This window comes from Andrographis paniculata, unplaced genomic scaffold, assembly GCF_009805555.1.
Source record: "Andrographis paniculata isolate CXL003 unplaced genomic scaffold, ASM980555v1 Contig55END, whole genome shotgun sequence".
In the NCBI taxonomy this organism is placed as follows: Eukaryota; Viridiplantae; Streptophyta; class Magnoliopsida; order Lamiales; family Acanthaceae; genus Andrographis; species Andrographis paniculata.
The window spans coordinates 1,735,879-1,746,781 of NW_026137590.1; the positions used below are offsets into that span (position 1 = coordinate 1,735,879).

The window sequence follows — 10,903 nt, forward strand, 5'->3', positions numbered from 1 at the left end:
CTTAATTAATACTAGGAACTCCATGGAGCTCCTACCCTTAATGAATCCACGACATTCATTACGCCGCTTGATATACTGAACGGTGCAGATTCATCCAGGACTTGAAATCCCGGAGTCCCGAGACTCACCTCAGTTTCCCGTTGCCCGGGAAAGCTGTTAGCACGGCATAACAAATTGGACAGCTACTAGCCATTTATTTTAATTCAAATTTTTTTCAAAAAAAATATAGTAATTATTAAATTTAATATGATTGCATTTTTTCCCCGACATTTATCGAGAATAATTACAAAATTGTATAGATTCCAATTTGTTGGAAGAAATGGATAGAAATTTATTAAAAAAAAAAAAAAAAAAAAAACAGATTGGTGCAAAACCCTAGCGAGTCCCGGACCCTTGGTACCATCGTCTTCTTCAGGGCTTCGGAGATGAGGCTTTGTCGGAATTCCCAACCATAAACTGAAGCTCTCTTTTCTCATAAATCTCCATAGAGAAGTCCCTCAGCATCTGCGCTGCACTACTTGTACCACTTGCTTCGGCGCTTGTACCGGCTTCTGATACCTTCATTTTTTCGCGGCTCCCGCTGACGTGGCTCGGCTCCGATTCGTTCTCCCCGCTTCCGCCGCCGCCGCCGGAGAAACTGACGAAGCTACTTACTGGCCGCGCGGCGACGTTGTAAACTGGCGTCGCGGCGGCGGGTATGGCCCAGAAGTGCTGCTGAGTCAACGGCGCGGCGGAAGAGCCGCCGCCGCCGGTAGGAGGAATCATGAAAAATGTCCCGGTAGGAAATACCGAAACTAACCCTTGTGGAGCAACGGGTGCGACGGGGGCAAAATTGGAATTTTCACCAGCCTCGCAAAACTCGCTGGTGGAAGCCCTCTTGCGCCGTTTCCGGGAGGTTTCGGCGTCGGCGGCGGCGGTCGTCGGAATTTTCAGCGTTCCGTTGACGGAGACGGCGATCGCCGGCACGGTGCCGGTGCCGGTGGCCTCGATTATCGCCGGCTCCGCCCGTTCCAGTAGCCACCGGATTGTCTCGCCGTCGGATTTGTGCCCTAGCTCACGCGTCAATTGGAATATCCTCGCCGCGCACGCCGCCGGCATCCGGATTCTCCGGCCGCGGCCCTCCACCTTCGTGTGGCGGTCTTTCGTCGATCTCCTCGCCACCGCCGCCGCAGGCGGCGGTTCAACCCGACCCGACCCGGCCGAATTGTTATCGGATTGCTCCGCCTTCAAAAGGAGCGGCAGTGGCGCCGATCCTTGATTTCCGGCGGGTTCAATCGGAGCGATGGTGTACTCGTCGGAGAGCAGGGGATCGGCGGCGCCGGCGGGATGGGTGTCGTCGTGGCTGTGGTGGGGTTGAAAGGATGGCATATCGGTGGCGGTGGGAGTGGAGAGGGACCCCCAAAGGGGTATAGCTATATACTGCGGCGGGGTGGGAATCGACGGTGGAGGTTGCTTGGATGGGGACGAGGGCTTAAGATGGTGACACGTGGATGAGGTTGGGGTGTCATTACTTTGCGATTTGGGTCAAACCCTTATTAGGGTTAGTCAAAGTGTGGCCTACCGATTGGTGGCTGTGCAATTGCAACTTTGCGGATGGGCAATGCTGTAATTTGGGATTCAGACTTGTTCCTTTTGATGATTTTGAAAAAAATTGATTTGAGTTTGATATTAAAATAATACTCCCTCCGTCCAGCTAGAAAGTATACATGTCTATTTTGGGAAGTTCAATTACAAAGTAAACATTTTATTAAATACCTTACTTTTTTTCACAAATACCCCTACTTTACATCACATCATTACTTTTACACAAAAAAGCAAGGGCAAAAATGTCATTACACTACTTTTAACTACCCACTATAATTAAAATACTATTATTTCTTAAACACCGCGCCAAAAATAATTGTGTACTTTTCTTGTGGACGGAGTGAGTAATTGATAGGATATTCTGTAAAATAAAAAAAAAATTATTTTTTTCGGATAATCTGTGTTAATCATGTGTGACAGGTGATCTGAAGCGTCAGGAGTCTGAACCCATAACTTCATGATCACAAATTCAACCCCTACACCATCAGGCCTTTCCTTACGGGACATATGTTATATATATAAGATGACCTCTACAATTTTTTTTTTTACTACATGTAAAAAAATATCCTTCAAATTATTTTACAAAACAAAAACACCCTAATTGTCTTTTATTTATTTATTTATTTTTTTTATAACGTGAGAATCCGCGGTTGCTATATGAAAGTGTGTACTGGGTAAACCTCCAACCGAACCTAATATCCTGTAAACTAGACCCGATATGCAAGTCACACTAGGCGAACCATGTGTGGCCCTTAACTGTCTTTTATTTTTTATTTAGCATGTTGTTTTTGCACTTTTTTATAAATTCAATGTAATATTTTGTGAAAATAAAATATCACATTTTTTTTTATAATTTATTTTGACAATTGTATAGTTATAAAAATTTAAAGTGAACAAAACCTTTTGTATTTTAGTTCTTGATGTGAAATAGTTATGCAATTTGATATATTTCAAACAAAATTTAGAATTGTAGTATAATAATAATAAATCTCAAATAAAACACACCTCTATATATATATATTAAGATCCATGATCCTATCTTACAAAATACATGGTAAAAGGTCCCGTAAAAGGACCTGGTGTGTAGGAATTGGAGTTTACCCGGTGCGCATTTCGGGTAGCGGCTACAGTTTCCACGTCATATAAAAAAAATAAAAATTACATGATAAAGGCTTAAATTTAACTTATAATTCTCTTTGTATAATTTTATTGTTTAAGCAACTTTCATTTCTATTACGTCTATATCTTATGTATTATTATTTTTTACAAAATATCACAGATACCTGCAAAATATATAAATACAAATACAAATAACACAAACCAAATACATATATTTGTATTAATTCATACATCAATTACCAATATTTTGTAGAATATTTTGTCCCATATACCTTCCAAGCATCATGACGGTTGCTTGAGGGTTAGTTCCGGGAGAGCTACTAAAAGTCGATCCATCGATGACACGCAGAGCATCCACGCCAATAACTCGAAAGTCACGATCGACAACTTCGCCCGCCCGGCACCCTCCGTGGTAATGCCAAATGGTCATCACATTGTCGATACAATATTGCTCCAATGAATATACGGCAATCGGGTGTTTCCTCCTAAGATTGTTCGGGATAGTCAATGTTAATGCTCTTAAGGCTTTGAATGTTGCGAAGGGGTGCCGGAACGATGACATTGCCCTCGATTCCACAATTTTTCCGATGATTTCCATACCCTTAACACACCTCTCAAGATCTCTACGATCTTTGAAATAATTGAACGTCACCCTCGGATTCTCATTTGGATCGAGACTCTTGAGCTCCATATACCCTTTTGAAAAAGGCCCTTTTGTCTTTTCTCCGATTACTCCAGCCGGAATATTGGAGGAGATATTTAATCCCGGGATTATCAGATTTTCTGGAAGTGTGAACGGGGGAGGTATTGTCTGAAATATGATGGATTAAACAACCAAGTATTATATACCTTATATAATTTGAGGTGAATAGTAAATAGCATTTGAAAATTAACAAAGTAAAAGTAAATTAGATTTTGAACCTGATTAACTGATCTCGAGAATATTTGGGCTATTGTAAAGGACGATGATTCAATAAGTCCACTGGCTGATTCGATGTAGCTTCCGACTTCAGTTATGCCGATTGCTTGAGCTAGCGAGGTTTCAACCGGCCTAGATGATGGAATTACGACTGTATTCAAAGGATTGTCGGCCAAATTTTGTCCGACAAATGGTTGATCCAATATCACGGGTATTCCGTGGCCTTTGAGTTGTTGCGCCGGTCCAATACCGCTCAACATTAACAATTGTGGGCTGCCTAATGCCCCGGCTGATAGTATGATCTCATTTCCCGACCCACCGCGTAAGTAAGCCATGTGTATGGTGCCTTTGTCGTCTTTGAACTCAACCCCATATGCTTTTCTTGTTTGCCCTAGTTTATCGTGATAGAAGAAATATTTGAAATAATCTAAATTTTAGAGACACAACCAATCAACATTTAAATTTAAATTTGATTATCATTCTAGTCACTTATACAATTTCTATTCTTTTCGATAAAATTGTATTATATTCATTCCGCTCTAAATGTTTCATTTATCTTTTTTCGTGTTCATCTTTGAATATTAATTATTATATGAAAATATAGTACAAATCAAGGAAAATGACAAAAATACTATTATAATGACATTTGTGCAAAAAATTAAATAAATATAAAGATATTTTTAATAATAAGTAAATGAGACTGTTGGAGCCAGACAACGAGATTACTATTATTATTATTATTATTTTTATATATAAAAACACTATATCAAACTTCTATTTTCTATAAACCAAATATTTTAGATGTATTGAAAGTGTAATGTGATTTAAAAATTTAAACAAAAAAATAAATACTTAATATGATATTTAAAAATATTTGGACATGATATGATGAGTGTGTTTGCTCTATTAAAAAAAAAAAAAAAAAAAAAAGGTTAGTTGAATAATTATTTAAATTAGAAGAGTGGATAGAGCGACCTGCAGTGGATACGTTGATCAAAATTTTTTGGACAGTTGAATGAAGGTAAACCCTAATTCTCGTCGGATCTGCGTATTCTAGAAGCTCCGCCGCGCTGTGTCGGTTTCCGTTTTCGTCGAATATTACGCCGCCGATTTTCGTGCCGACCAGGTGGTCGTACGTAAATCCCCTGTCCGGCGCCACCCCGGCCTCCAGCAGTCCGCCGCGGACCGCCGCCTGCCACTGCCGAACCCGCGGCCGGAACGCCACTTTCTCTTCGACCCAACGGTATGACTCATCCGACCGGCGCCGGTCCAGACCGGCCTGCTCGATAAACTCCGGTTCGGCGCGCGTGTAGAACCCAGCGTTGATGGCGGTGCCGCCGCCTAAGATGCGGGCGCGGTGGTTCAGGACGCCGTCGGTGGAGACAAAGGGCTGCGCCGCCGCCGCCGGCGAGAAGTCCAGCAGCGTCGGTATGAAGGCGTTTATGTTGGTCACCTGTGGGTTGTTGTACGGCTGCCCGCCCCTTTCTAATAGTACGACTTTTGCGGCGGCGGAGAGGGTGGCGGCGAGTGCGCAGCCGGCGGCTCCGCCGCCGACGACTATGTAGTCGTAGAAGTCGGTCGCCGGCGCCGTCGTTGCTTCTTTTGCGAAGGAATATGGAGCTGATCGTTGTTGTAAAAGATTAGCCAAATTAATATGTAACATCAATATATTTAAAATATATATATATATATATATATATTTTTATTTAATTTTGAAATAGGAGATTTAAATTACCTTTTTCTGCAAAAGAGATAGCAATAGAGAAGTAGAAAGCCCCAAGTGCAATGGAAAACCACATTCCAAAACCCATATATAATTATTGATCGATTTTCGAGCTCAAAAAAATATGTGGTTTAGGTAATTTAATTACTTATTTATATATGCAAGTATTTATAGATATATATAGTGAGAGAGAAATTATGCCATTTATAAAGTTGGAATTTAGGTGTGTTTTTTTTATGAGTTTGAAAAAAATTTGGTTTGAGTTTGATATGAAAGTAATGTTTGATAAGATGGTTTGTGAAAGAAAAAAATATATATATTTTTTGAAAAATGCGTAATCTAAATAGTAAAATTTGAGAAAATTATGCTAAAGAAACATACCAAAATAATTTGCAATTTCTCATCGTGTCAAGGGGTTGACTTTTACTTTCTTACTATTTTTTTTGGGCAAAGAAAAAGAAAACTACTAATTTGTAGTTTTTTTTTTTTTTAAAAAATATAATTTCAAAATTTTATCATAAAAAATATAATCATTTATGTTTTGATCCAAATAATATTTTGATTTAATTTTTCTAATATATATATATTCTTTCTGTCCGAAGTAATTATGACACTTTATTTGGGTATAAAAATTACAAAATAATAGTAACATTTTAGTGTAAAAATGGATAAGTAAAAAAATAATGACAAATTAATTATTATTTATTAAAATAGAAGTAATAAAATTATAGGTGAATAAATTTACTTAATATAAATAAATTATATATAAATTTAATAATCAACAAAAGAAAATGACATAATTATAGCTCACTTGAGAGGGAATATATTTTTATTTAAAACAATATTAGATGAATAGTAAAAATTTTTATTTGAAATAACAAACAAACACACTTCGGTTTGAGTTTTTAATTTGCAATCTACACTTAGCTAAAAAATTTTAAATTTTGAAAAAATTATATAATAATAATAAGTTAGTATTAGATATGATATTTTGTAAAAATAAAAAAAATATTTGATATAATATTTTTTTTAAAAAAATATTATTGTTAAGCAGTGCCAAAAATTCTAAAAATATTTATGTAATAATTTTTTTAAAAATAATATTTAATATACTATTTTATGAAAAAAAAATTAAGATATTTTTTTAAGAATTATAAAAAAAATGAATAATAAACAAGTATGAGTGTGTTTGTTTGTTTTTTTTTAAATAAAAATTAATACTATTAAATTGGTATTATTTCTTATAAAAATTTAATATTTTCTTTCTTATAAAAAATAATATCAATATATAATTTGAAAAATTCTAATTAATATTCTAATTTCAAATAAAAAAGCAACCCAATCCTAAGAGTCGAAACCATATAAATAATTTATCGGTTGACCACGTCAAGGTCAATAATTTTTGCTTAATGTGTAAAATGAATTTTATTTTATTAATATTTAAAACCAAAATTTATAAAATATTATTATACTCCCTCCGTCCCATATACTATGTTCACGTTGACGTCACGAACCCTGTCATTTTCCTTTTTTGGAAAATAATTATACACTTTAATCTCATTTTAAACTTTTAAATTTTATTTTTTTAAATTTTAAATTAAACTAATTAGTTATCTTAATCTTAATTTATAATTATTTATATTTATAGGATAATTATTTTCACTAATATATTCTTAATTATCTATTAATTACACATCTCCTAAAATACCACGTCTACAATGTAACATACACGGTATGTGAGACGGATGAAGTAATTATTATTAATGAGTGGAAATCTGCTTCTATACAAGTCACACTAGACCCCACACCATATTATTATTATTATTATTATTATTAGGTGGTCAGCATTTAAATGAAAATGCATCGCATGTGCTTACCATAAATAGGGGTGGGTTGTATCGAATTAAATATGAATTTAATACTCTCTCCGTCCACAAACGCATGTTCTATTTTTCTATTTGGAACGTCCAACAACTATTATCCTATTTCTTTTTTTAAACACAAATTTTACATTTTTACACTTCATTTATTTATTTACTTTTCATTTCTACTATACAATTAAGGGCAAATTTGTCAATTCATAACAAAAAGATAATCACCTAAAAAACCGTGCAAATATACTTTAGGACAATAAAAATTGAACGGAGGAAATATAATTTTTCGAAAATAAAAAATAATTTTTTTAATACAATATTAAAAATATTTTATTTAAGAAATAGAGTAGGCCAAGCAAGTCCACTGCACACTGAGGCTGATTGTAACATAATTCGTTTCACATTATTTCAATGTTTTGAATGGTTGTGTTTCTTTTAATTGATTTGAAGTTTCATATTAAAATAACGTTGTTTAATAATATTTGATGAATATTTTGTTTTAAAAATAGTAAATATATATATATATATTTTTTTTCTTCTGAGAGTCACATTTATCTTTTAAGTTATTATATTTAATATTAGAAATATTCTTATATTTTTATAATTTTTATAATTTTTTAGTACAAATATCCTTTTATTAGTATAATAAGACACTAATGCAAGTATTTTTTTAAATTTTTTCTTAATTTATACTACGTTTTGATATAATAATTAATATTTAAATATCAATATACAAAAAATAAATGAGACCCTGAAAGTCGGACGAATATAGCGTATAATTTTTGAAAAATACAAAATTCAATCATTAAAATCTCCAAATTCCACTATTCATGTACTTAATTGGATAAATCATCGAGAAGGTGTTTGGCAAAGTTTGAATCTGAACCTTAGGATCATAAGTCACTTTACTACACCAATTCCACTCTTTACGTGCTTTCTCTATATACATAAATGTAAAAATATATTTATCTATCTATATATTATATTGTGATGCTTTCAAAAAAAAAAAAAAAAAAGTTCTTTTAAATTTTACTTTCTCTTTTATATTTCAAAATATTATTTTTTATCATTTTCGTTCATTCCATTTCAAAATATCACTTTCCTATTTTATAAAAATAATTATACACTAATACTAATATACCATTAACTTTTACTTAAATTACAAACATACCATTACACATACAATTACTTTATACATAAAATCAATTGACAAAAATGTCAAAATCTCTTACATACTTTCACTAAATTATAAAATATTATTATTTATTAATCTATTATAAAATCTCAAAAAGCTCATTTGAAATGGACGGAAAGAAGTATAATGTAACTAAAATCATTATATTAACATAATTATTTAAAAATAGAATTATATATATAAAAAAGAGAGATTATTTTCTCTTATAAAATTATATCAAAATAAATTTTAAATCAAAATTTAAATTGAAACTCCAAACTCAAATAAAAACCAATCAAACCCTCAAATTGCATGAACATGGTAACATTTACTTTGGAAGAGAATTAAAAAAAAAAAAAAAGGCTTATTAATATCAAATCAATATATTAGTAACAAAAAAAAAAAAAAACTAAATATGAATAAATAGTATTTCCTTCGTCATTTAAATCTATGTTCACTTTCTTTTTTGGGTTGTCATCGAAAACTATATCGTTTCCCTTTTAAATAAAAAATTATTATATATTTGTACTTTTTTTATTATAAAAAAAAAATTAACAATTATTACTTATTTTTATTAATTCCCGTGCCCAATCAAATGAGCACGGATTTGCGTGACGGAGGAGTATTAATATATAAAAATATATTAATTATTACTTCCTCAAAAACAAGAAGAGGGCCCGAAGAGCTAGACACACTAAAAAATAGGGTCGAGAGCCTTCCGAAGTCAAAATCTTTCGATTGATTGAACTTCATGTTAATAGGCTCAATCAACCTCCGAAAAGAGTCTAATACGGTAAAAAATATACAATTAGGATCGATCGATATTAGTCATCCGAAGTGCAGGATCGAATATGATAAGTGATAACAGACAGACTTTGTGGAGCATTATTGCGACCTGATCGCATCGTTTGATCTTAAGAGCGTGTAATATTCTAAAAAGACTTAAAGTCTCACCGAAATCCAAATTATGGTTCCATCAGCTTTACATCAACATAATAAACAATAAGTTTGTTTAGCGTTTTGATTTGATTTTTTTATATGAGGTATAGAGAATCGTGTCGATAATATTAAAAATAATATTTTATATTGAATATTTACTTTTGTGAGAGGATAAAAAATATATATTGTTGGAAATAGGTATTGCACCAAAACTTATTCGAATACCTAAAATAGGGTCAACTCACGAAGTATAGTTATATCACAGTTATTACAGTCTACTGCTAACAGTATGAATGCAGAAGTTCAAAGCAGTAAATGAGACAAGGGTTTGTTTACCCGGTTCGGTTATAAATTAACTTACATCCGGAAATACCATTCCAGGAAAAGTTCAACTAACTCAGTGCTCATTATAAAATTTAGACAAACCACATCTCCTTCAACGCATACCTTTACAATGGTTTACCTTGACTCTTCCACAGACTTATGTTGTCACAAATTCGTATTGACAACTACCACAGAGCAGGACTTCTCAGAATCTAAACATCTTTCCTGATAGGAACTCTGATAACTGTTTCCTCCGACGAACTCTCCGGTAGGTTATAGTGTCAAACACTCATTTTGAATATGGAGAAGAGAACGGCCAAAGCGAGGGAATCAAATTACACTTCCTCTATCTAAAAACAACTCTCAAAACCCTAATCACAACCAAAGACCATTCATCTGTTACCAAGACAGCAGCTATGCTGGGCATGCAAAACAAACACATTAATTTCTCTTTGCATATAAATGGTATCGTGGGTTCATACATAATTCTAATGTAAAGTTGACCATCTTGAACCATCCATTTTGTCTTGTGTGTCCACCAAATCGAGAAGAGACAAAACAGTCCAGGGTCGCTGACAGTTTGTTTTAGCAACCTGATTGGTCAATATTGTTGCATTTGGTTTCTGACGACGACAACAACAAGGGTGAGGGTTTTGATCATATGCTAAAACAAGTAATAGCGTATTTTTCTATTATATATTAGAGATCATGTTGGAAAAAAGTGTGGGAACAAACCCAATATTTTTTGAAAGAAAAAAAAAAGAATAATTAATAAAAATTGTGGTTATAACTTATACTCCCTCCGTCCCAGATGAAAAAACTCATTTGAGATTTTATAGTAAATTAAGAAATAATAGTACTTCCTCCGTCTCAATTTCTCATTTCAAAGTATCAATTTATTATTTTAGAAAAAATAATCATACATTAATACCGAAATACCCTTATCTTTTACTTAAATTACAAAAATACCATTACACATATAATTATATTTTTTTACATAAAGTCAAAAGGCAAAAATTTCAAAAACTCTTACACACTTCTACTAACTAATAAAATACTACTCCCTCCGTCCCAAAATATGATCTTATTTGGGTTGGATACGAGATTTAAGAAATATTGATATTATATTGATAGCTAATAAAAATATGAGAAAGACTTTTTTGGCCTTGTGAGTGTATTAATATAAAAAGTACTGACATTTGTGTAATAATAATGAAAATATAGGGATAATTTTATGGTGATATAAG

At 33.1% G+C, this 10,903-nt stretch overlaps 2 protein-coding genes across 2 annotated transcripts; both read right to left on the reverse strand.

The window, feature by feature from the left end:
* Positions 1 to 224: 224 nt before the first annotated feature.
* On the reverse strand, positions 225 to 1,373 carry LOC127256333 (transcription factor TCP19-like). The gene has a single exon (XM_051282302.1). It carries the CDS (start codon positions 1,366 to 1,368, stop codon positions 412 to 414), a length of 957 nt encoding a protein of 318 aa, XP_051138259.1. The 5' UTR covers positions 1,369 to 1,373; the 3' UTR covers positions 225 to 411.
* Positions 1,374 to 2,830: 1,457 nt separating this feature from the next.
* Positions 2,831 to 5,500, reverse strand: LOC127256493 (protein HOTHEAD-like). Its single transcript, XM_051282529.1, has 4 exons — positions 5,358 to 5,500; positions 4,598 to 5,242; positions 3,625 to 4,013; positions 2,831 to 3,514 (listed from the first exon to the last, which is right to left on the reverse strand). Exons 1-4 carry the CDS (start codon positions 5,431 to 5,433, stop codon positions 2,936 to 2,938), a joined length of 1,689 nt encoding a protein of 562 aa, XP_051138486.1. The 5' UTR covers positions 5,434 to 5,500; the 3' UTR covers positions 2,831 to 2,935.
* Positions 5,501 to 10,903: the final 5,403 nt, after the last annotated feature.

What these genes read in the sequence shown, in the direction of transcription:
- LOC127256493 (XM_051282529.1), bottom strand. Translation starts at nt 5,433, where the DNA reads ATGGGTTTTGGAATGTGGTTTTCCATTGCACTTGGGGCTTTCTACTTC. An exon ending in TATCTCTTTTGCAGAAAAAG is followed by an intron (nt 5,243 to 5,357) that starts GTAATTTAAATC and finishes AACAACGATCAG; the next exon opens with CTCCATATTCCTTCGCAAAA. An exon ending in GATCAACGTATCCACTGCAG is followed by an intron (nt 4,014 to 4,597) that starts GTCGCTCTATCC and finishes ACGATAAACTAG; the next exon opens with GGCAAACAAGAAAAGCATAT.
- LOC127256333 (XM_051282302.1), bottom strand. Translation starts at nt 1,368, where the DNA reads ATGCCATCCTTTCAACCCCACCACAGCCACGACGACACCCATCCCGCC.